This window comes from Gymnoscopelus microlampas (genome assembly GCF_963454915.1).
Source record: "Gymnoscopelus microlampas genome assembly, chromosome: 1".
Classification (NCBI taxonomy): Eukaryota; Metazoa; Chordata; class Actinopteri; order Myctophiformes; family Myctophidae; genus Gymnoscopelus; species Gymnoscopelus microlampas.
The window spans coordinates 32068788-32096185 of NC_139962.1; the positions used below are offsets into that span (position 1 = coordinate 32068788).

Genomic DNA, 27398 nt, shown 5'->3' on the forward strand with positions numbered 1-27398 from the left:
AGCACCCTTCACTCTACATGTATCATTAGGTGAATGTTTCAGTACTATAGACAGCACCCTTCACTCTACATGTATCATTATGGTGAATGTTTCAGTACCATAGACAGCACCCTTCACTCTACATGTATCATTAGGTGAATGTTTCAGTACCATAGACAGCACCCTTCACTCTACATGTATCATTATGGTGAATGTTTCAGTACCATAGACAGCACCCTTCACTCTACATGTATCATTAGGTGAATGTTTCAGTGCCATAGACAGCACCCTTCACTCTACATGTATCATTAGGTGAATGTTTCAGTACCATAGACAGCACCCTTCACTCTACATGTATCATTATGTGAATGTTTCAGTACCATAGACAGCACCCTTCACTCTACATGTATCATTATGGTGAATGTTTCAGTACCATAGACAGCACCCTTCACTCTACATGTATCATTATGTGAATGTTTCAGTACCATAGACAGCACCCTTCACTCTACATGTATCATTAGGTGAATGTTTCAGTACTATAGACAGCACCCTTCACTCTACATGTATCATTATGGTGAATGTTTCAGTACCATAGACAGCACCCTTCACTCTACATGTATCATTAGGTGAATGTTTCAGTGCCATAGACAGCACCCTTCACTCTACATGTATCATTAGGTGAATGTTTCAGTACCATAGACAGCACCCTTCACTCTACATGTATCATTAGGTGAATGTTTCAGTACTATAGACAGCACCCTTCACTCTACATGTATCATTAGGTGAATGTTTCAGTACCATAGACAGCACCCTTCACTCTACATGTATCATTATGTGAATGTTTCAGTACCATAGACAGCACCCTTCACTCTACATGTATCATTAGGTGAATGTTTCAGTACTATAGACAGCACCCTTCACTCTACATGTATCATTATGTGAATGTTTCAGTACCATAGACAGCACCCTTCACTCTACATGTATCATTAGGTGAATGTTTCAGTACCATAGACAGCACCCTTCACTCTACATGTATCATTAGATGAATGTTTCAGTACTATAGACAGCACCCTTCACTCTACATGTATCATTAGATGAATGTTTCAGTACTATAGACAGCACCCTTCACTCTACATGTATCATTATGGTGAATGTTTCAGTACTATAGACAGCACCCTTCACTCTACATGTATCATTAGGTGAATGTTTCAGTGCCATAGACAACACCCTTCACTCTACATGTATCATTATGGTGAATGTTTCAGTACTATAGACAGCACCCTTCACTCTACATGTATCATTAGGTGAATGTTTCAGTACCATAGACAGCACCCTTCACTCTACATGTATCATTAGGTGAATGTTTCAGTACCATAGACAGCACCCTTCACTCTACATGTATCATTAGGTGAATGTTTCAGTACTATAGACAGCACCCTTCACTCTACATGTATCATTATGTGAATGTTTCAGTACTATAGACAACACCCTTCACTCTACATGTATCATTATGGTGAATGTTTCAGTACCATAGACAGCACCCTTCACTCTACATGTATCATTAGGTGAATGTTTCAGTACCATAGACAGCACCCTTCACTCTACATGTATCATTAGGTGAATGTTTCAGTACCATAGACAGCACCCTTCACTCTACATGTATCATTATGGTGAATGTTTCAGTGCCATAGACAGCACCCTTCACTCTACATGTATCATTAGGTGAATGTTTCAGTACCATAGACAGCACCCTTCACTCTACATGTATCATTAGGTGAATGTTTCAGTACCATAGACAGCACCCTTCACTCTACATGTATCATTATGGTGAATGTTTCAGTACCATAGACAGCACCCTTCACTCTACATGTATCATTAGGTGAATGTTTCAGTACCATAGACAGCACCCTTCACTCTACATGTATCATTAGGTGAATGTTTCAGTACCATAGACAGCACCCTTCACTCTACATGTATCATTAGGTGAATGTTTCAGTACCATAGACAGCACCCTTCACTCTACATGTATCATTAGGTGAATGTTTCAGTACTATAGACAGCACCCTTCACTCTACATGTATCATTAGGTGAATGTTTCAGTACCATAGACAGCACCCTTCACTCTACATGTATCATTATGGTGAATGTTTCAGTGCCATAGACAGCACCCTTCACTCTACATGTATCATTAGGTGAATGTTTCAGTACTATAGACAGCACCCTTCACTCTACATGTATCATTATGGTGAATGTTTCAGTACCATAGACAGCACCCTTCACTCTACATGTATCATTATGTGAATGTTTCAGTACCATAGACAGCACCCTTCACTCTACATGTATCATTATGGTGAATGTTTCAGTACCATAGACAGCACCCTTCACTCTACATGTATCATTAGGTGAATGTTTCAGTACCATAGACAGCACCCTTCACTCTACATGTATCATTAGGTGAATGTTTCAGTACCATAGACAGCACCCTTCACTCTACATGCATCATTAGGTGAATGTTTCAGTACCATAGACAGCACCCTTCACTCTACATGTATCATTAGGTGAATGTTTCAGTGCCATAGACAGCACCTGTCTCTCTACATCAGGGGTGGGCAACTTTGATGATGGAGAGGGCCACTATGTTTCCACACTCACTCCAGAGGGCCACATTGAATATGCTGATGATGCGACGCGTTGTGAGCTTGTAGATCGGCTATTTTCAAATAGCCGAGGTATAAAACAAGTGGTTAATGTATGTGGAATATATTAGTACAATATTTTTTCTGAGATGTAGTGGAGTAGAAGTAAAAGTATAGAAAATTGTAAATACTCCAGTAAAGTAAAAGTACCTAAGAATGATACTGAAGTTTCAGTACTTGAATAAATGTACTTAGTTACTTTACACCACTGGTAAGCACCACCTCTGATTGACAGCGACAGGCACACAGCCTTTCATCAGTGGTGGAAGAAGTACTCCGATTTTTTTACTCAAGTCAAAGTAGCAATACCACAATGTGTAAATACTCTGTTACGTAAAGTAAAAGGCCTGCATTCAAAATGTGTACTTGAGTAAAAGTACAAAAGCAGTGTCATTAAAATACACATACAGTAGCATATGTTGTTGCATATAGAATGCAAAAAAAAAGTGACAAGCTACGTCGCTGTTGACAAATGAGTTTGTGGGGTTTTAGAACACTCTGTCTTGTCACGACTCATTTGTCATGGGAAGAAAGAGAACTTTGTATCCGTCACGAATCTTGCCAAATCCAAAGTACTCTTTAAACTCTAAACATTAAAAAAAGATAAAGTAGATGTGGCGGTCTGCAACATTACAAGGCCTATTAAAAGATAAAGTAGGCATGGCGGTACAGCCAGGGGGTAGCGACGGACGCAGCTGCAACACAACTTGGTGAAATAAGCAGCACAAGATCAGATCGATTCCAGGATACAATGAAATCAAATTATATATCCATTTTGACATGTTTTTGTGTTTGTGTTGGAGATAAACATTGTGTTTTCTTTGGTCGGTACATCATCACTGAAAAAAAAATAGAATTACGGGAAAAAAATAAAAATAAGACTGTCCTAACCCTTGTGAGCCATGGGAGCTCTGTGACTGAAGAGAAGTGGTAAATGTGTACATTTGACAAAATGACCTCTTACACACTAATATTATCAGTTTTACTTTAACTCTGAGAGTTTACAAATGGAACTAAATGGATCCTATCCCATGTGTAACTCTGAGAGTGTACAAATACCTATGGGTCCATTTGGTTCCATTTGTACACTCTCAGAGTTAAATTACACTCAGGAGTCTACCGTGTAAAGAGTGTCCATTTATAGTCGTCATTTTTATTGTATTCACACCAACAAGTCAAACAAAGTATGTCCGGCTCAGACATGGTGTGTTGTGTTTACATTGGCAGACAGAATGGGGGTCTGCATCTCTGTCAGAGCTGCGTTTCCCCCCGCTCTGTTATTGTACCAGTTCCACACAGCATCTGCCATCCATCACTCCCTGTCAGCCATGCCGCTACGCTGCCTCCAGTGAAAAGGAGAGTACAGTACAGTAACACTACAGCACCCTGAGAGACGAGTACTGTGCTCTGTCTGTTGTCTGTGTGCACACTGTGATCCTGTGGTTCCCAATGTTTTTAGCTCAAGACCCAAAAGAGAAATGAGTTGTTTGCCCCGGGAACCAAACTAGTGAAAATATTTTCACTACTTCTTAATTAAATATATATATAAACTACCCACAAAAAGTTTGGAAACTTAACTTTGGTCAATTGTATCTCCCTTTTAATAATTGGTAGTGTGTTTTTCATTCGTGGAATGAGCAACACAGCTAAACGTGTGGGTAGCACCCCCAAAAATTGCCAAAATCACCCTGGTTTGGTAATCACTCTCGTTTTGAGCAACCTGCCAGCAGGTGTGTGCTGGCAGGTCACTCAAAACCAGTCACAGGTGTGTGACTGGCACATGAGCATGGGTTCTGCAACTTTGTTGAGTTTGTGTATGCTCCAAGCAGTAACGCTGCCCCCATGGAAAGATGCCACGTTTGTCCCGTCCGTGCAATAGGGCAAGTGGAAGCTGGTGTTCCGTTATATAGAGTGACAGCATTATTCGATTTCAGCCCTGGTACCATTTCCAAACTTAGGACCAAGTTCTGTGAGACTGGTGAAGTCAACAGGGAAGACAACAACCCAAGTAGACCGGTTTCCGACAATAGTGGGGATTGGATTGAGGTCAAGGTTTGGGAATATTCCTGACACCTGCTTTGTATGCGTGTATATGTGTGTGTGTGTGTGTGTGTGTGTGTGTGTGTGTGTGTGTGTGTGTGTGTGTGTGTGTGTGTGTGTGTGTGTGTGTGTGTGTGTGTGTGTGTGTGTGTGTGTGTGTGTGTGTGTGTGTGTGTGTGTGTGTGTGTGTGTGTGAGAGTATACGTGCGTGTGTCTATACGTGCGTTTGTGTGTAGACATGCGCGCGTGTGTGTGAGTATACGTGCATGTGTCTATACGTGCGTGTGTGTGTATACGTGCGTGCATTGAAGGCAGAGGAGAGGAGCAGTAAAATCTCTTCCCAGCAATGTGTCCTTGTCTCGACAGCACACGCGTGCCCCCCTCCCCACTAAGGCCACTGAGTTGCTATGGCAACCAGGTGCCGAACCACTGATAATTCATGCACTGCACTCACATGCACTGCACACACGTGTGTGCACACACACACACACACACACACACAGACACTAACATATGCATGCAGACCACATATCAATGCTGTCGGGCAGAATCCATGTATTTCCACATTAAACTTTTTTTATTTATTTTTTGTAAATGAACAGCCTACTTTGTCATACAACAGTATCGTGCAAAAGTTTTTAAAATAGCCGATTACAAGCTCACAGCCAATGAAAAGTATTAACAAGAGCTTGTGACTAAATAATAACTGCATTGAATCCACTGGAACACAGGTTCTTTTTTTTCCCACTTCCTGAAAAGTAACCGTTTTGGACATACAAGGTTTCCACCCGACAGCGACGATATATAGAGGTTGATGCATTATTTACTGCTGCAGTTTAACCCTTTAAGACCGGGAACGCATCTGTGTCATTTTAGATTTCTTTGGCTATTGAAAAATAGCAGATCTGCAAGCTCGTAGCTTGTAGATCTGCTATTTTTTGAAAAATCGTGAACATTTGTGCAAAAAATTAGGATTTAGACAATATTTTTAGAATTGGCCTCAGGTCTCAAGGGGTTAATGACATGGTGAATGTGATGTGTTATCACCATGGGGAGGGGCTATGTATAGGAAATGTAATGTTGCATTACGTGTGTGTGTGTGTGTGTGTGTGTGTGTGTGTGTGTGTGTGTGTGTGTGTGTGTGTGTGTGTGTGTGCGTGTGCATACTCGTACAGTATACGTGCCTTTCATATCAAGTGTTACCAGAGGTGTCAGACCACACTTGCTTGCATGGGTGGGGGTGCATGTGTGTGGGCCGGCAGTATAGTAGCTCAGGAGGTAGAGCGGCCTCTTGGGAAACAGAAGGTTCCCGGTTTTCCATCCCTGGCTCCCCCTGAGTTATTGTCGAAGTGTCATTGAGCAAGACACTGAACCCCTAACTGCTCCCAATGAGCAGGTTGGTGCCTTGCATGGTTTCCTCCGTCATTGGGTTGTGAATGTAATGCACATTGTAAAGTGTTTTGGATAAAGGCGCTAAATAAACGCACCATTTACCATTTGCCATTTATGTGTCCACGTTAGCGCGTGTGTGTATGTGTGCGTATGTGTGTGTGTATGCGTGTGTATGCGTGTGCCGTGTGCTGAGGCAATGAGCAGCCAGAGAAACAGGGATCCCTGATGTCATCAAAAAACGCTGACATGGTGTTGATGATGTCCTGTTCATGGGGGACGGACAGACAGACAGACAGACAGACAGACAGACAGACAGACAGACAGAGACATAAAGATGTGTTGTGCATTGCTCTGTATAAGAATGGAGTTCTATCCTGCTTGCCACCACTTATATCGGTGCGGCTGCACAGACGTGCTGCAAACCTTGGCCAATCTGAAAAGTAGATTTAGTAGAGGTTGGGTTGGCCAATCAGGGAAGCTGATGCCTACCTACACACACACACACACACACACACACACACACACACACACACACACACACACACACACACACACACACACACACACACACACACACACACACACACACACACTCTCTCTCTCATAACAGGTCCTGAAAAGTGACTAATAGTGCTCTGACATAGTGGAGTAGAAGAATAAAGTGTTGAAAAATGGACATTTCCAATTAAAGTCAAAATGGTACTTAAGTATACGATCCTTGAATACAGATGGTGATCGCTGGTTTGCGAACAGCGCCATCTTGTGGATTAACGCTGACAACACGTCAAACACGTCAATGGCACTCAGAGCCTTTGGGAAAAAAACACGTAAAACACGTCAATGGAACTGAATGAGTTAAGATGGACACCACCAGGCAAAGGAAAACCTGGGAGGCCCCCAAAACCACCTGGCGCAGAACTGTGACACAAGAGCTGGAACAGATGAACCTGTCATGGGGAGAGGCGCAACATGCTGCTAGGGACCCAATGCAATGGAGAGCGCTCATTGAAGCCTTACGTCCCATAGGGTACGAAGAGGAAAAGTGACTAAGTTACTTTCCACCAGTGGATGTGTGTTGAGGATAACTGCTGTGGAACCCAGCACCATGCAGGCTCCTGTTCGATCACAGCAGCCTAGTCTCTGCAGGGAGCCAAAAGCTGCTGTAGAGCAAAAACACAAGCAGCTGGAAGGATCAAACGAGCGGTAATTTAGCAGAAAGAGAAGTGCTCCTCAGAGGAACAAGACACTTCATGTTGTCCTTTAACCCATTCAATCCATTTTAGATTGATTTGGCAGATGAAATAGCTATTTTTGAAATATCTTGAACATTCGTGCAAATCTTTGAATGTATATATTTTTAAAGCGAACATTTGTAACTCAATTCTTTGAACAAAATGCTTTACAAATGTTTGCTTTAAATATATATATATTCAAAGAATTGCAAAAATATTCATGATTTTTCAAAAATAGGAGATTTACAAGCTCTTAGCACTCGGTGCGCGCTATGAGCTTGTCTGATATATTTTTTAAAGAAATCTAAAATGACAGAGATGCGTTCCCGGATTGAAGGGGTTAATACTGGCTGTCTCTGTGGGCTCTGATGCATACTGGGCAAGACCTGGGATGTTGGCTAAATGACCAAAACCAAAATTAAAAATGAAAAGTCATAACTAAATATGTTTCAATTCTTTATACTTCTTCTCCACCACATCTCAGAGGTAGACGTTTTTAGCTCCACACCAATTATTTGAAAACTGTAGTTAAAAGCTACTTTGTAGATTTAAAATGTGTTGATTTTGTAGGGAAATAGCAGATCTACAAGCTCACGACGTGTCGCATTGCAACATGTTGTGACACTATTTTGTGACAATATTTGGTGACACTATTTTGTAAACTTAATTGAATTGATTAGTTCGATTTACTATTGTACCCCTGGACAGAATGACATGGGGGGTTTTGCAAACAGAAAAAATGTGAAGGTTTCAGAGTACAGTTCAGTCAAACATTGTGTCAACCATGAGAGGAAGAACAGCAGGATTTCTATTACTGTAATTATGACCACTCAGTGCGTTGTGTCTTGTGTGCACACTCACTCACTGGACAGGACGGCAACATAGGCCCTACGGCTGTGTGTGTGTGTGTGTGTGTGTGTGTGTGTGTGTGTGTGTGTGTGTGTGTGTGTGTGTGTGTGTGTGTGTGTGTGTGTGTGTGTGTGTGTGTGTGTGTGTGTGTGTGTGTGTGTGTGTGTGTGTGTGTGTGTGTGTGCGCGCGCGTGCACGGGTGGGTGGCGCGGGGGGCACTGATGACAGCTTGCCTGGTAATGGAGGAGTCACAGATGCACAACCAGTCACATTTCAGGACCTGTTAGAGTGAGTTTGTGCGTGCGTGCGTGAGTGTGTGTGTGTGTGTGTGTGTGTGTGTGTGGCCAAATGTCCTCACACAACTATAGTACAATTTAGAGGTTAGGTTTAGCAGGTTGTAGTTCATCCATAATTTAGATTTCGTCTCTGTTGGGTGGAAACCCAACATTTGTCCAAAACTGCTTTTTCGGGATTCAAATAAAAAATCACACCCTGTGTGAAGGAAGCGGTGCCTTTGGGGCGGGGCTTAACTCATTTCAGTTGGTCCCTATTGGTGGTCTGAGTCGACTTACCAAATTTGTACTTGGTAGCATGCTGCAAACTGGAATGATGGCTGTTTAAAGCCCAGCCAATGGGCAGACAGAGGGGGCGGGGCTTAAGTAATTACAGTTCGTCCCTATTGCTGGTTTTAGTCCATGTACAAAATTTGTACTCCGTAGCATGCTGCGAACTTGAGTTATGGCTGTTTGAAGGCCAGCCAATGGGAAGACAGAGGGGGCGGGGCTTCAGCAATTCATGCTGGTCCCTATTGGTGGTCTAAGTCCACATACCAAATGTGGACTTGGTGGCATGCTGCAAACTGGAGTTATAGCTGTTTAAAATCCCGTGCTCATCCCGTGCTCATACGGGCACTGGGGGTCCCTGGACCCCTCTTTGATAACGTCAGCAAGTCATGCGCCTCGCTATTGGTGGTGTAAGTCCACATACCAAATTTGGACTTGGTGGCAGGCTTCCAATTGGAGTTATAGCTGTTTAAAATCCCGTGCCCTAAACGGGCGGACGGACATAGCATACGCGGGGGGTCCCTGGACCCCGCTTTGATAACTTCAGCAATTCATGCTCGTCCCTATTGGTGGTGTAAGTCCACATACCAAATTTGGACTTTGTGGCAGGCTTCAAACTGGAGTTATAGCTGTTTAAAATCCCGTGCCCTAAACGGGCGGACTGACATAGCATACGCGGGGGGTCCCTGGACCCCGCTTTGATAACTTCAGCAATTCATGCTCGTCCCTATTGGTGGTGTAAGTCCACATACCAAATTTGGACTTGGTGGCAGGCTTCAAACTGGAGTTATAGCTGTTTAAAATCCCGTGCCCTAAACGGGCGGACTGACATAGCATACGCGGGGGGTCCCTGGACCCCGCTTTGATAACTTCAGCAATTCATGCTCGTCCCTATTGGTGGTGTAAGTCCACATACCAAATTTGGACTTGGTGGCAGGCTTCAAACTGGAGTTATAGCTGTTTAAAATCCCGTGCCCTAAACGGGCGGACGGACATAACATACGCGGGGGGTCCCTGGACCCCTCTTTGCTAACTTCAGCAAGTCATGCTCGTCCCTATTGGTGGTCTAAGTCCACATACCATATTTGGACTTGGTGGCATGCTGCACTCTGGAGTTATAGCTGTGTAAAATCCCGTGCTCATCATCCCGTGCTGATACGGACGGACGGACATACGGACAAAGTCAAGCTTAGAGCGGTTGGCACCGCTAAAAAAGTATCAAAAGTAGCAGCTCAAGCTCAAAACGTGCCGCGCCGCGTTTTGAGCTTGCAGATCTGCTACTTTTGATACTTTTGTGTGACGCTGTAGTGTGATCAAGTAGGGCATTCATTTACGAAAAACACAAGTTCAAATATGGAGATAAGAGGTTTCTGCCCGACAGCAGCGATTTAGGTGTGTGCCGGTGTCACACACCGAAAATAGCTGATCGAGTAATACGTGTGTGTGTGTGTGTGTGTGAGTGTGTGTGTGTGAGACAGTACACGTGCAACCACATAATGCATTATGTATATGTAATGTGTGTCGGAGGTTTTCTCCCTCCGAATGTGTCTAATGAGGTCATCATAGTTCAGAGCCAGGAGGAGCCAGTGTCTTTGCTCCCCGCTCCTCCTTTCTCCTCCAACCAGACGGAATTAACTCACACTGACTTGTTTACATAAGACGATACACAGGAGTGATGGGACGGCTGGCTCTCTGTGGTGTGTGTGTGTGTGTGTGTGTGTGTGGGGTGAATTTGTTCATGCATGCATTTGTGAAAGAATGTACTGTGAGAAAAAGTGAGAAGAACAAAATAGATTATGAGCTTGCATGTATGTGCTTGTGAGAGTGCTTGTGTTTGCACGTGTGTGCGTGCGTGCGTGCGTGCTCTTGCGTGCGTGCGTGCGTGCTCTTGCCCGTGTACTCACATTACTTAATGAAGTCTTTGATGTATTCTCCACTTCCCGTTCGCAGTGCCTCTGGTGCCAGGGCCTCTGGCACAGCGAGGGATGCTGCTGCTAATTTTAACATCTCTGTGTGCGCGTGCACGTCTGCACACGTGCGTGAGAGAGACAGAGACAGAGAGAGAGAGTTGGGAGTTAGCGAATGATGGAATTACGAAGTCATAAAAGGACTGAGAGAACAATAGAGACATGGCAGATATGAACCTGTTTCATACTAAAAGAGGCGACTCTACAAGCTAGCAATGCGTCACGGTGTGATGCATAGTGAGCTTGTAGATTGCCTCTTTTCGGCACCTGACACTGGCGTGCAACTGAGTATAAATCTGGTTTACAAGAGGCTAATAATAGTCACTGTCGGTGGTGTAAAGTAACCAAGTAAATTTACTCAAGTACTGTACTTAAGTGCAATTCTGAGGTATTTTTACTTTACTGGAGTATATCCAATGTTCAGTACTTTAACTTCTACTCCACTACATTTCAGAGGCAAATATTGTACTTTTACTCCACTACAATTATGTGATCTTTAGTTACTAGTTACTTTTGATTATTATTACAAAACATACATTAACCACTTTAGCCCTATATACATTTTGACCATTTGAAAATAGCCGATCTACAAGCTCACGATGCATCGCATCGCGACGCATCGCAGCTATTTTCAAAAGATTTTTATACATTTGAAAATGTGTGAAACGGGACATTCTGCATAATGAGTACTTTCTACTTTTGGTACTTTAAGTACATTTTGATACCAATACTCTTGTACTTTTACTCAAGTACATATATTATTACAGACTTACAGACATTACAATAGAGTATTTCTATATTGCAGTATTGATACTTTTACTTAAGTACAAAATGTGAGTACTCTTTCCACCACTGGTCAGTATGATGATAGGAGAGAGAGAGAGAGACCGAGGAAGGAACACAGAGAAAAATGTATAAGAGTGAGTGACACCCAGAATGATGGAGAGAATGATGGCGACCCTGATAAGAAGACAGAACAACAGTGTGGGCAGATGGTACTGAACCATACATTGGTGGTAAAAGTACTAGTAGAAGTAAAAGTATTGAAAATTGGAAATACTCCAGTGAAGTAAAAGTACCTCAAAATTGTACTTAAGTACAGTACAGTACTTGAGTAAATGTACTTAGTTACTTTACACCACTGATACTGAACCATACCACTGCTCTGCTGGTCCGTATGTAGCTCTGTCCTGTCACAGGGAGGAAGGGAGGGAGGGGGAGAGAGAGAGAGACACACACACACACACACACACACACACACACACACACACACACACACACACACACACACACACACACACACACAAGAGAGACAGACAGACAGACAGACAGACAGACAGATCCTCTGAATATCCACTCTGGTTTCATTTCATCAGATAAGACAGAAGGGCTTGCCATCGCTTCGGCATGACTCAGAATGTGATGCTTTTGTTTGTTTGTTTGTTGTGTGTGTGCGTTTGGCAGCGTGTGAGCGTCATTTGTGCATGTTTGAGAGACAGTGAAATAGGATGGTAGCCTGAGGGAAGAGAGGCTTAAGGAAGAGGGACTGCTGCTTTGGGAGTTTAGGTTTCGGAGGTTGGACTCGGTGTTAAAAGAAAAACAAAATAGTTCTGTGAGTCGGCTTAATAGGAACGATATATCTGGATCTGAGACATTAATGGAAGGGAAGTATTCGCCTCTTGAATCAGAGGGAAGCCGTAACGGCTCCTTTGGGAGTTTAGATTGAGGCAGCATTAACAAGTGAAAGAGTCCCGCAACGTAATTTAATATCAACACTGTCTTAGGCCATGTTATAAAATATCTTAAGAAGAGCCAAGAGAGGAGAGGTGCTTTTGAGAGCAAACTGAAGCACACATCCGTGGCGCTTTCCTCTTAACGCTTTCACTGCCAGATTCAATACATAAATCAATCGCCCATGCACTGCCAGAGATTTTTGGTTTTCCTTACCTTTTCAACTTTATATCCAGTATGATAGATCCCCGAAAGTCATCGCGACCCCCCCGGTTGCTTCTTACAGGCCCCTGTCCACATGTCTCATTGTGAGGTTTAAGTCCTTCGAAAAATCATCATCTGTTCAATAAATGTATACGTTGTTTTCCCCCCTTACATCCCTTCAAGAGCTTTACAATACCTATTGATTTGCTCTCTTTGCCCTCTTTTAGAATTTCTTATCCTATTAATTTTGAATGTGTTTGATCCTCCAGAGTTTGGGGAGAGTATCCACAGAGAGCCCACATCACTTGATAATTGGTTATTAAGTTCTGTAAGTGTATTCTCAACCTGCAAAGTAACTAGTAACTAAAGTTTTCAAATAATTACAGTGGAGTAGTGGTTCTTGGGGGTCCCCAGCTAAATCTGCTAATTTAGCATGAAAATGTCCTGGACGGCTTGTGTAGCAGTCCAGGCACCTAGTCTGCATTAGCAGCCTGACTGCGTGTCGCGGGTTCGATCCCGACGACCTTTGCTGCGTGTCACCCTCTTCTCTCTCTCCCAATTTCCTGTCAATCTACTGTGATTCTACTGTGATATTAATAAAGGCAGAAAAAGCTATTTTTTAAAATATATATATATATATATAGCATCAAAATCAGTTAAACCACTTGAACATCGGCTATTTAAAATTAGCCGACCTGTTCTACAAGCTCACGCTTAGCATCACACGTGAGCTTGTAGATCTGCTATTTTCAAACAGACATTTTAACAATACAAATCTGGGGGGGGCACAAAATATCTTTAGATTGGGATCTGCGGCCAAATACTTAAATTTGTGGATCCGCTGCTGTAAACGACCACAATGTTTTTTTTACTGTGCGTTGTCCCCTCTCAGCTTTCCCGTTTGTCGCAGTAAAAATGGCCCCACTCTCTTTTTCAAGAAGGGAAGACAGTAATACAATATCAAAGGTTGATGCGGTCACACATCGCAGCGCAAACTAGCTCCTTAATGAAGTTCTGTATACTTCCATATATCCACCATGCAGTGGAGTGATATAACAGTCTAGTTTTTAAATGCGGCGCTTCCCCAAGCGTGTCATTAAGGATCTAATGTTCTTGCAGCGCAGTAAACACATATTTTGTAGCCCACTGGTGCAGCCTAAATTGTTTAATCAAATTTCGTTTTCAATTTCTCTGACAACACTCCCCTCCCCCGGGCACGGCTTGGTGGGATTGTTGTCTACATGGTTGTTTACGAGAGGTCGCGCTGTGGCATGCATGCGCGGCGCTTCCATCGCAACGGTAGAACGTCTGATTTGAATCAAGCCGAGTCTGACGGCAATTAGATTAGTATCGTTGTCGCTGTGTAGGGCGTAAACCTTGTTATGTCCAAAAGCGTTACTTTTCCAGGGAATGGTAAATGACATGTGTTCCAATGCATCCAATGTAGTTATTATCTTATCCAGTCGCAAAGTTCTTGTCAATACTTTTAATTATATTTTGTTGCTGTAGGGCAGAAACCTCCTATCTCCATATTCAAACTTTTTGTGTTTTTTCGTAAATTAACGCCCTACTTAATACATGGAAAATCGACAAAAGTAGCACATATGCAAGCTCGAAACGTTTTGAGCTTGTGGATCTGCTACTTTTGCTGTTTTTGAATTTAAATCATGAAAAGTAACAGTTTTGGACATAATTAGGTTTTCGACAGAGACAATATTTATCACACCCACAGACACACTTCCACGTTCAATTATTTTTTGATTTAATTCTGCACGACACTCTTGTATGACGAAGTAGGGCATTCATTTATGAAAAAGAAACGACAACTAAAAAACATGCAACTTTGACATATTATGGAGATACAAGGTTTGTGTATCTAATAATTATCTCTCAGAGCTGCTTCTCAACATGGCAGCATGTGTGCTAAAGCCCTCATCTCAGCTCACTGTCTGGTCTGTCTGCTTGTTTGTCTGTTTGACAGTGTTTATCTATTTTGCTGGCAAGAGACACAGAGGATGCATTATCATGGAACACAGGTGTTGTCCCAATGCCAGAAATCCAGGAGTGCTTTTTACACATATTGTTTTTAGGATTCAGTAGAATGCATTGTATTTATAATATGCTCTTTTAGAGTGTCCAAATAAACCTTTTTATTTATTTATTCATTGATTGATTTTTTTTGCGGAGGAGTGCTTTGGATATTGTCTATGTTGGGTGCTTATTGTCCGAGTATTATAATATTATAAAACCTATCAAAAAATGGAAATACTCAAGTAAAGTAAAGCTACCTCAAAATTGTACCTACGTACAGTACTTGAGTAAATGTACTTAGTTACTTTCCACCACTGCTTGTGGTGTTATAATAGCCATACCAGTGGGCCCTGTAATTGAACCGCCGTGGGCTGTACAATGGAGCTGTATTGGTAGACTCTGTCATGGAGCTGCGTTGGTGGCAGAGCTGCATCAGTGGGCCTGTATAGTGGATGGATGGCCGTCAGCAGGCCAGGAGACACAATGTGTCCAACAGCATCAGGACTGCATAAAGAGCTATTGTGTTGCAGCCGCTCTGTTCTCTGAGCCTTTGGACTGTATCGTCGTTGTCTACAACCGAAACCTTGTATCTCCATATTTCTACTTTATTATTTTTGTTTTTTGTAAATCAATTACCTTTTTCCTCATGCAACAGTGTTGCACATAAGTATAGCAGGATTAGACAATATACACGCTCACAATGTGTCGCGTTGTGATCCGATGTGAGCTTGGAGAAAAATGTTGAAAGTGAAAGTGGTTAAGTCTGTGGGTTTCAGTAATGAACTAATGATGAAACGTATTAGCGAGAGCTTGTTGCTAAAATGATATCTACATTGGATCACAGGTTATTTTTGTATTTTTCCTGAATGTCCTGATATGTCCTGAAAATGTACCGCTTTGGACGTGCAAGGTTTCCGCCCTGACAGCGATGATATTATATCGCTGCTGTCGGGCAGAAACCTTGTATCTCCATATTTTTACTTTTTTTTTGTAAATTAACACCCTACTTGATCACACTACAGCGTCACACAAAATCGAGCTTGTAGATCTGCTACTTTTGCCATTTTTGCATTTGAATCCTGAAAAGTATGTTTTTGGACATACAAGGTTTCCACCCGACGGAGACGATAGTCAGGCCACATGTCAGCGGTCCCCCTTTGACGCGGCTTAGCGGACCCCTTTGACTGAAGTAGGTCAGACCCCTATGTGAAGGAATTATGTGACTGAGCTCTATATACTGGCCTTGTCTGTCATTGTGATCCTCATGGCTGTCCCTCGGCATATCTGGCCTTTCACAAGGCTCATAGATTCATAAATCAGAGTGCGGCGATGAATCGCGGCGGGACATAATTTTCGGGCGGGGGAGGTGGGGGGGAATTTAAATCAATGAGGCAGAGAAGTGAGCGAGTCCCCTCTGAGTCTTGTCTGTCCCTGTGGGCTCAGCCAAGACAAGATGACATCCTCACCAGGGACCCCCTGAGCCGATCTGTCCCTCATTAAAGCCCCCCGATGTTTGTACCACCAGTAAGACAAACATACACACCAGCGCACGCACGCATGCATGCCATGTACACATGGCACACACGTGCATGCTCAATTAATACGCACGGGAACATTCGATAACACACATAACCACACAAGGGCAGGCACACAAACACGTTACACACACACGCGCGCGCGCTCGCACACACACACACACACACACACACACACACACACACACACACACACACACACACACACACACACACACACACACACACACACACACACACACACTCACACAAGGAGATGGGTCCCAGGAGGTTGGATTTGGATTTGCATAAACAGTCCAGTGTAAATACAGCAGCGCTGACTCTGCTACTATCATACTGGCATATGATATCCATGAAGTTCTGCCATGAAGGCGAATTTCACCATGGAAATAGCAGTATAGCAAATATATACGCAAGCTTTGCTTTTACAAAATGAATGTATAATTGTTACACATGAAAATAAATCTATTTCACAGTTACAGCCGTTCAGGATTAAACTTAAAAACATAAAATGTTGTACGTTTTGCTTTGTGGAAATAATCAATGCTGACTGATCCCCCCACCAGCTTGACTGCTCTTGTTCTACGCGCTGCATGGCAGCAGATTCTGACGGGGAGCTGTATCTTTTGAAAGAGTCCTCCCCTGCTGTCTCTTTTATCCTTACCAATGGCCTGCAGTATGCCATTCTCATTAACTGTTCCTACCTCTATACCTTTACAAACAGCAATGCACTGTAATTCATATTATTGTCGCTGTCTTGTATGTCCAAAATTACTTTTCAGGAAACGGGGAAAAAGTGCCTGTGTTCAAATGGATCCACTGTAATTTAGTCACAAGCTCTTGTTAATACTTTTCATTTGCGACGTGCGCGTGACGTCTTTAAAATAGCGTCCCACCAGCGGTAGACTCACCAACACCAACACTGTTAAAAAGTCACACAATGTATGAAAGATTAGACATAACTTTATGTAATATCCCACAAACCTTGCCTGCAAAGGGGGTGCAGAATTACAGTCCTTTTGTATAGAATCACCTTTTTATGACTTCAGAGCGAGTTGTGATGGAGAGTTCTAGGCCCTTTACAACCTCATGAATGAATAACCATTACGCTGGGTGCTTATTTCAGACCTGGACAGAATGGTGTTGGGGTCAGCCCTGGTTCAGAGCCTGAACCACAAATCCTGTGACATTTATAGGGGTGGTATTGGAGATGGGATAAATGTCCTCTCAGCACATTTTAAATGTATCTCCACGTTCAACACACATTAGTGTTTGAACTGGCTAAGGATGGGTGTACACACAGACAGGTTAATGTGATTCCTCCTAATCAAGCAGTAAATTATTAAAGATGCGCTGTGTAAATGTCTTGTTCAACCCCCCGGATTTGAACCCGTTACTCCTGTGCAAGTGCTGGATTTTTTTAAAGATATTTTTTGGGGCTTTTTATGCCTTTATTGATAGGACAGTAGGCTGACAGGAAATGGGGCGAGAGATGAGGGGGAGTCACCCAGCAAAGGTCGTCGGGATCTGGAGTCGAACCCTCGACACGCTGTCAAGCTGGATTACCAGCGTATGTGGTATCCTCCTGGACCGCTAGGCCAGCGGGCGCCCCACAAGTGCTGGAATTTTAACCACTGAGCCAATACAAGCACATGCCTGCTTGCTCTGGGGAGAAATAGAATTTTGACTAGGCACAAGATCTAAATGTCTCAATAGAAGAGCAGGGAGATCGAATACAGCCACATAATTGAGCTTTAATTTTGGCAATAGAACTTTTCTACATCTGAATGAATGAAGTGTATTATTTTGTTGAAGTAAAGTCGATAGGGAATAAACTGTGAAGAACAAAACAGAACAAAAATATCATGATTAATTTAAATATAAATATGTGATAAAATAAAGTACAAGAGACACAAGGGTATATAGCCAGACAGCATGGGAGAGTGCTTAAATAAGATGGAGGAAAGAACACAAGTACATTTTGTCAGAATACATATGAGAATACACACAACCATGCAAGCGCATGCGTGCGCACACACACGTGCGCCCCCAAGTGTGTCATCAGTTCTGAACCTGTCTCCTTGAGACTGTGTAAACAGTACCAGTTACAGTAACCTGTACAGTGTACACACACTTTTCAAATAGAGCACCTGCTGACCACTGATTTCGATGTCTCCTAACCGTCCTCTGCCTGCTTCCACGAGGTGTGTGTGTGTGTGTGTGTGTGTGTGTGTGTGTGTGTGTGTGTGTGTGTGTGTGTGTGTGTGTGTGTGTGTGTGTGTGTGTGTGTGTGTGTGTGTGTGTGTGTGTGTGTGCGTGCGTGCGTGCGTGCGTGCGTGCGTGCGTGCGTGCGTGCGTGCGTGCGTGCGCGTGTGTGTATGTTTGGAAGGGGGGGGGGGGGGGGGGTGGGGGTGCGTGCGTGCTCTTTTCATTACACGTGGTGGTAAGAGCATAATGCTACGGTCAGTTTTGTGTCGGGCAGGGGAGATGGGATGTGTGTGTGTGACGTATTTCCACAGTGTGTGCCTTTCATTATAAGTGTGACCCAGAAGTCTCAGCAGGACATACAGAGGTGATTTTGTGTGCACACTTGACCTGTGAGCGTTTGAAAGTATGCCACCACACGTGTGTGCCGTATGCACACTGCTGTGAATGTGTGTCTGCTGTCTGTCTGCACGTGCGTGTGCGGGCAATACGAAGGATAAGCTAACTGTGTGACAGTGTGTTGTGATATTGAAGTGCCAGTTTGTTCTCAGATATTACACACCATTAATCGTAGTCTAGACTGTAACTGTATTTTGACAAATCAAACACAGGTGCTAAATGATTGGCATGAGATGTGTCACCATCTCACTGTCACACAGCTGAAGGAAGATGCCAGAGGGGCAGGAGCTTCCTATAGCATCCACACTGAACAGTAATCAATGGCAGAGTTATATTTATAGTGATAAATGATGAGGCGTTTTCCATTTGCCCGTCGGTGTTATTGTGGTTATTGGCACGGCTCTGTAATGTCTCGTTACGACTGTTGGCCAATCACAATGCGGGGCTGGAATTAGCTGTTATACATAATGCAAGATATATGAAATGAGAGTGTTAGCTGCATGGATATAGATTAGTTAACGACTTACAGTAATAGTGGTTCAAGAGAAATGAAAGTGTATGGGAGTAGGTACAGTATCAGTATGTGTGCGGTTAGCTCAGTCGAGCACTTTCCATTTGGACCGCCAGGTTGTCGGTTCAATCCCAGGCACTGCCTGCAACTAAGTGTACGAGTAGCACAGCTTGGGTAAATAATGTTGTGTAGCAAGTACTGGGACCATGGTGTTGTTGCACTCCACCTCAGCAATCCATCTCCCTGAGGTCTAGCTCATTGAAAACGGGATAGACACTCTTGCTACCGAGAATAAGCCACTTACTTACTTACAGTATCTGTATTGGCAGATACACAAGGCAGCATTATCGGTGTTGTTGGAAATGAAGAAGACGTATGGAGTACTGGTTAAGAGTAAGCACAAATCCAAACCTCATTTCTGAGAAATAGGTATAGTTCTTCATTAAGTACAGACTCACTTGGAGTTTGTGGGAAATGGAAATGAGGAGTGACTAATCCACACAATGACTCGTCGTTAAAACCTTGGAATAATCCCTGTCTCAGCACAGAAACAGATGCTTTATGCGTTTGAATGGCTTTATCCCCAGGTAAATATATAAAGTGTATGTAAATATTTCCCCTGGGCACTCAAGGGAAGAGACAAGTGTGGCAGGCGCTGTGCTATTCATCAGAGAGTAATCAGGATTAATATGTGACAGCTGGGTGCCATGCCTCCATTTCGATTCGCCTTTGATGTAGAGTGTTTGTGTGCATCTGATTCTGTATGTGCACGCGCGTGTGTATCGCAATGGTGTGTGTGTGTGTGTGTGTGTGTGTGTGTGTGCGTGCGTGCGCGCGCCTGCTTATCTGTTTTATTTTAGTCCATTTGTGTGTGAGTGGGGGGGTTACGTATGTGTGTGTGCATAGTACTTGTACATGTATTACTATTCTCCCCTTAACTGAGAGAGAGAGATAAAGCAGGGACCCCACAGCTGAGAGACATGATGAATCAGGGACCACTTAGCTGAGAGAAAGAGATGAAGCAGGGACCCCTTAGCTGAGAGACAGATGAATCAGGGACCCCCACTACATATTGTATTACATTGTGTTGCAGATTAAACCTTTTCATAGATTGCATTGATAGATTCATAGACTTGTTTGACAGACGCTGTCATCAGTGTAATAACGTGTCAATTAATGTTTGTGTTTGTTTACACATGATCTTTTCTATTTACACATTACCCGCCATGATATTAAACATCGTTTTCTATCCCCTTACCAGTGTAATTACCTTAAATAGATGATCGTTGAAACGCCGTGGAAGCCACGATGTGTACAAAAAAAAAAAAGTGCAGGTGGAGGGATCCGTGTGTCCAATGGAACATTAACATTCCAAACGTGATCGGACATTTTGGGGCTATGGCCCGCTGAAAACGGGTGGTTTTCAATGCAAAAAAAAGAAACTGAGATGGGAGTGTTTTTCTGAAAATCCCATAGTCAGGGTGGATGGATGTGACGTTTTTTGGAATGACGTCACATCCACATACTTCTTCTCTGAGTGACGATCGATCATTCCAAAGCTGTGTTAGGGTGCCCCTTGTGGAATTTTCCAAAAAATAAATAATTTGATAATAGAACGCAGATCTGCGTTCTTGGCGGGCAAATGCACTAATTAAATAGAACATAGATCTGCGTCTTTGGCGGGTAATGTGTTAATATGTTGGATTCATTTTATTGTATTTTCAGACATTTAACCACTTAAACCCTCAATACTTGACCGTTGTCTCTATACTTGGTCTGTTCTGTTCTCTCCCCCCTACAGTACAGTAGAATTTGAAAATAGCAGATGTACAAGCTCTCTATATCTGCTATTTTCTGCTGTAAGGTTAGGGTTAAAATGGCATTCATAAAATTGCTGTCCTAAAATGTTTCGTGTCCTCACGAGTATAGTAAAACATATAAACATGTATAGTTTGTGGGTGTGTCATCCTCCTCGGGATGTCATGCCTCTTCCTCAGTCCTCTGATTTCCTCTCTCTTTCTTCTTTTCGCTCATCTTTATCTTCCATGTCTGTCTTTCCCATCCCAGTGGTGTTTGGGTTTAATATATTTTTGTTTAACCCATTCAATCCGGGACATCTCTGTCATTTTAGATTTCTTTGGCTATTCAAAAATAGCAGATCTACAAGCTCATAGCGCGGCACCGAGTGCTGCGCTATGAGCTTGTAGATCTGCATTTTTTTTTTATAATCTTGAAAATGTGTGCAAATCTTTGAATTTATGTCTTAAAGTGAACATTTGTAAAGTATTTTGTTCCAGGGACCTCCAGAAGCAAAGATTTGACTTACAAATGTTCACTTAAAAATATATATATATTCAAAGATTAGCTAAAATGTTCACGATAAAAAAAAAATAGCAGACCTGCTATTTTCTAATAGCCAAAGAAATAAAAAATTACACAGATGCGTTCCTGGATAGAATGGGTTAACTGATCGCGGGCTGCATACGTTCTCCTTTTCATTTTGGCTTCCCGCCACCCCTGATCCCCTCCGTTCGTGTCCCATGATGCTCTCTGACAAATCTGCCAGAGCTAAAAAATACATTAAAAAAGCTGTGGCCATCCTAGCCCTGGCCCTGGCCTGACTTGCTCTTTAGTCGTCCAACATAATAAGCCACTCTGAGGACATTCATCATAGAGTGCCTTGCAGAAATCAGAGGGCAGGAATTCAGATGAACAGCGGAGCTAATAAAACCGGGGATAGTAATTATAAGAGACAGGACGGGACGCATCACAAAGCCCCTGGTCTCTCTCTGTCCTCTGTATTACCTCTGACTGCTCTGTCCTCAGCCTTACAGTCGATAACTGTCTTACGATGTATTCCGACACGCGCTGTCATTCTGTGGCTTCATCCATCTGTCTTTTTAACCACTTAAACTCTATGCTTTGTTGACCAGATTCCCACGGGTTGTGTACTTACAAAGCGCAGTAGCTAAATTTGTTGGACACATTTGACTTATTTGTCTCAAAGGTCAAATCAGCCTTCATGATTTTCCGGTATAAACGATTACCTGATGAACTTCAATTAGTGAAATATCACTTATATACCGATAACACATTTGGCTGGCCAATTAAAACACTTTAACCCCTTTAGACCTGAGGCCAATTCTAAAAACACCTTCTAAATCCTGACCTAAGTTTTCTGAAAAACTTAAATTATTATTCAAATAAATTACAAAAATGTATGTTGCTTTATACTGTATACAGAAACAACTACACCAAAAGGGGTTCCGCGATTGAAAGGTATAATTACGTATTGGTGTTCCATGTCTAAATGTGTAAGTATTTGTTTTTCAATTTGCAAAGTTACTGGACTTTGGTCTTTTAGGGCAGTTTACTTGGCCCCCTCCTATTTTTGCTCAACACTAAATATCTTCACCGTAATTTGCCGATCTACAAGCTCACAATGTGTCACAAGGTGATGCATTATGAGCGTGAAGATTGTCTATTTCTGTCAAATTGGCCGGATTCAGACTATGGCCCCAGGTGAGCACCCGGGAACACTTGGCAGATGTTGTGATCAGTGTGAACGCTGCGTACCGTTCCCCGGAACGGATCACCATACCGTACCTGCCACCTGGGAACCCCTGGGGAGGTAGTCTGGGGTCCTATTCATGTGTACTCTGGTACGGAACACTGCAAAGTGAAAACCATCCGTTCCAATGACACATTATTTTAGCTGGGTTTATACCTTCTGATAGTTCTACTTGAAAGTTGACAAGAAATAATAATCCCACTAGAGTTTGAGTAGCACGACCGTGAAAAAACATAAACAAAAAAACACATGTGTAGCGAGCGCTGCCGCTAGGATAAAGATACCAAGGATTAGTCCGTGACATCACTGTTAAGATACCAAGGATGCGTCAGTGATGTCACTGTCATACGATAATTACAGACAACGTTACATTGCGATGTTTCAAAGACCGTCAGCGCCGGCCCGTTGGTTGTGTGTTGTTGTTTGTTATTATTACAACTCAAGACAACGTCAGGAACACAGTCAAACTTTATTATTCACTCTAAACTCTGACTGTGACTCTTCTTCTATCAACTGACATTCTCTATCTCCCAAAGCCCCACAGTCCACAGCGCCCCTCTGAGGCACATAAGTACCATTACAGTTGAATGCAGTGTACTCGGGTACGGAAGGATCATGGCCAATGTGAATGCTGGCCAGCGGGGAGCGGGCAGTCGTACTCGGGAATGGTTCGAATCAATCAGACCCAGTCTGAATCCGCCACAATCCCATGCTGTCTGGTTACCCTTGTGTCTCTTGTACTTTATTTAATCTCATATTACAAGTCATTTTTTATTCATCACTCTGTTTTGTTCTTCACAGTTTATTCCCTCTCGTCTTTCACTTTGTTTCTGCCATCTTTGGTGACGATCACCTCGTTTTTCCCCTCCGCTCTGTTGCGCCCTGTTTTCATTTTGTTTCGTCTTGTCATGTCCTCTCCTTTCCTCTCCTCCAATAATAATACTAATAATAATAACTTGAATTTATATAGCGCCTTTCAAAAACCCAAGGACGCTTACCATTACAAAAATCCCCTCCCCTCTCCTCTTCTCTCCCTCTCCCTCCCTCCCTCTCCTCTCCTCTCCTCTCCTCTCCTCTCCTCTCCTCTCCTCTCCTCCAGGGGGTTTCCAGAGAGCTTTCTGTTTTTTCAGTGTCTTAAGCGGTCAGGAGTAAATGACTCACCCGTCATGTCGATGCATCCTGGAAACCGTTTTGGTTTCAATTTATTTTTGCAGCCATCCAAATGCTCTGAGATGTTCTGCAATCCTTTTCAGAGCCTCTGCTTTATTTATTCTTTACATTGTTCCATTTTCTTCGAGGCTTTACATAAGTCAGTCAGCCTTTTTATTGTAGATTTCAGGCTACAGTATTAGGGGGTCTCAGCCTTACTCTCTGCTCTCTTTTGTTTGTGCCTGCTATAGGCTTGATTTATACTTACTTGTGTGTGAGTGTGGCATACCAAAAATAGCAGATCTACATGCTTGTGGGCTTGTAGATCTGCTATTTTTGGTGTGCGACAGAAGCGTCCAGCTAAGTACTGTATAAGTCTGGCTATAGATCGTGTGTGCGTATGTATGTCAAGAAAGAGTGAAGGATGAATTGTTGGTGTGAGGAGTTAAAATGCTACAAACACCCTGGCAGATGCACAGTAACACCCTCAGTATCAATTTGTCAATGTATGCACATTCTCAGAGTTAAATGAGGATGTTAAAGATGTGCTGCTATTTGTCCCCAAATGTTTTATACCGAGTATAAAAACAAATATAAAGTATTTTATATTTGTTTCCTGGGTGTACAGAACTTTGGTTCAACGCTGTTGTTTTAAATGTGGAATAAAAATGCCCCTGCCTACATGTCTATTTAACTATTTTTAAACAGAAAATGACATTATGTGTGTGCTTTGTGAGCTAGTTTTCCCAAGTTGCAATGTGGCATACTGTAGCTCCTAACTGAATTAACACTTAACCACTTAAAGGAGTAATGTAGTTCACCCAAAAAATTACTTATTTTCTATCAATTACACACCCCAATGAAGCCTTGAATTCATGGACATTTATTTTTTATGTGTTGCATTCCTAAGCCAATAATTTGATGAGCGGGTCATCAGTTAGTTGGAGACTCCGCCGGTCATCATTGGCTTGAATGCGACAAAAACAAAACAAATCTCAATGAATTCAAGGCTTCATGGTGTGTGTAATTGAGAGAAAATAAGTATTTTTTGGGTGAACTACTCCTTTAAACCCCAGCATCGGTATTACATCTTACAACGTGTCACGCTGCGACACATTGTAAGCTTGTCGGTCCGCTATTTTCAGCAAGCTTTCCCCACACAAGAAAAGAAAACAGAAAAGACGCTATATAGCAGGAGCCCTGAGGGACAACCATATGGGGTGTTAAGTTGGTTAATTAGGATGTGGGTCACTCGGAGCGTCCCGGGGGGACCATGTGTGCGTTCTGTGTGTTAACGTGTTTGTGTGTGTGTTTTTTTCTTCCCCACTTGCGTTGCAGAACATGACAAGCACCGCCTATGCAAGAGCACCGAGTACATGAATCTGCACTTCAAAGTTAAATGGTTCCACAACGAGTACGTACGAGGTTTATCGGCCTTCAAGGATGTTCCTCCTGAGTACTCCCTGTAAGTGTCCAATGCACGCACGCACGCACACACGCACGCACACACAGTGATGGAAGAAGTACTCACACTGTAGATTTACTCTGTTACAAAGTAAAAGTACTGCATAAAAATTGGACATGAGTCAAAGTACAAAAGTATCGGCAACAAAATATACTTAAAGTACCAAAGTAAAAGCACTCATATATACATTTCAAAAAGTTTTCAAAATGTATCTTTTTAAAACAGCTGATCTACAAGCTCACAATGCGTTGCACCGTGACACATTGTGAGCTTGTAGATCGGCTATTTTCAAATTGCCGGAATGTATATAGGGCTGAAGTGGTTAATGTATGTTTTGAAATAATAATCAAAGTCTACAAAATAACTAGTATCTAAAGCTTCATATAATTGTAGTGGAGTAAAACATACAATATTTGCCACTGAGATGTAGTGGAGTACTGTAGAAGTAAAAGTATTGAACATTGTAAATATTCAAGTAAAGTAAAAACATTGTACTTAAGTACAGTACATGAGTAAATGTACTTACTGTAGTTACTTTACATCACTGTGTGTGCGCGCGCACGCGATTTTACCAATGCCATTATTATAGTTTTTTTGCCTTATTTTTTTACATGAACCTAAAGCTGGGATAAAGTTTGGATTCCACAGTATACAGTAGTTTAGTTCAGAGCTTCTCAACCTTTTTAATTTCAAGGATCTCCAGTTTGATTAGCATTAGGCCAGCATGGACCTAGCCTGGCATGGCCAGACTAATATCACTTCCTAGATATTAGTCTGGAATCTCTGTGTGGAACCTGCATTTCCAAGGGGCGAGAGTTACAGACCCATAAGGGTCCATTTGGACCCCCTGGTGGCCCCCGGGCCCGACTTTGGGAACCAGCGCAATAGAGTATGAGTATTGCAGTATTGCAGAGTTCTCAAATTCGTCCCGAACCCGACCCAACGTTTTCGTGCCGGACCGGACCGGAGATGTATGCTAATTAGTCTGGCCGGGCCGAGCCTCAGGTTCCATGAATAAAAAAATATATATAAGCAGATGCTTGAAACAAGCTTGAAACTGGTCGACCTTGCAGATCTGACGCTTTTGTGTGATGCTGTAGTATGATCAAGTAGGGCGTTAATTTACGGAAAAACACAAAAAGTTAGAATATGCAGAGATAATAGGTTTCTGCCCGACTGCAACGATATACAGTAGCAGGTGTTCAGTTGTTGCATTGTTGGAGCGAGAGCAGCAGTGCAGGGTGAGCTGCATGTGTGTGTATGCCCTGCCCCCTCCCATCCACTGTGCCAGTCTATTAGCGTAATGACTTGTCTGCCCTCCCCATAGCTGTCATTCACACACTATACCCCCAGCACCATTGATTCTCCAAGACGCACACGCACGCACACACGCACACACGCCCACACGCCCACACACACACACACACACACACACACACACACACACACACACACACACACACACACACACACACACACACACACACACACACACACACACACACACACACCCGCGCCCTCACACAGACCCAGGCATGCGCATACTTTCTCTCTCCCTCTCTCTCACTCTTGCTCTCTCTCTCTCTCTCTCTCTCTCTCTCTCTCTCTCTCTCTCTCTCTCTCTCTCTCTCTCTCTCTCTCTCTCTCTCTCTCTCTCTCAAACACCCACCTTGTGTACTGGGCTGTTCCCTGCTGTAGCAGATGCCCTCATACTGGGGTGCTGGTAGGTGGGGTGGGGTGGGTGGGTGCCTCTGAGGACACACTCCACCGCTACATTAAACCAGAGAAATGGGAAAGTGAATCAGACACACAGTGCCATTATTATTCTGCTAGCAACTGTATTTCCTCCTCTCTTCCCCCGACTCATCTGTTCTGTCCT

The 27398-nt window shown here is 42.9% G+C and overlaps 1 protein-coding gene across 1 annotated transcript in view; it reads left to right on the top strand.

The window, feature by feature from the left end:
• Positions 1 to 27398, top strand: part of unc13c (unc-13 homolog C (C. elegans)) — a gene marked incomplete at its 5' end in the record, with an annotated part of 241227 nt that overhangs the window by 146235 nt on the left and 67594 nt on the right. Inside the window, one exon of the mRNA XM_084046368.1 lies at positions 25393 to 25519. Coding sequence (XP_083902494.1) covers positions 25393 to 25519 — 127 coding nt within the window. The remainder of the gene's footprint in view (positions 1 to 25392; positions 25520 to 27398) is intronic.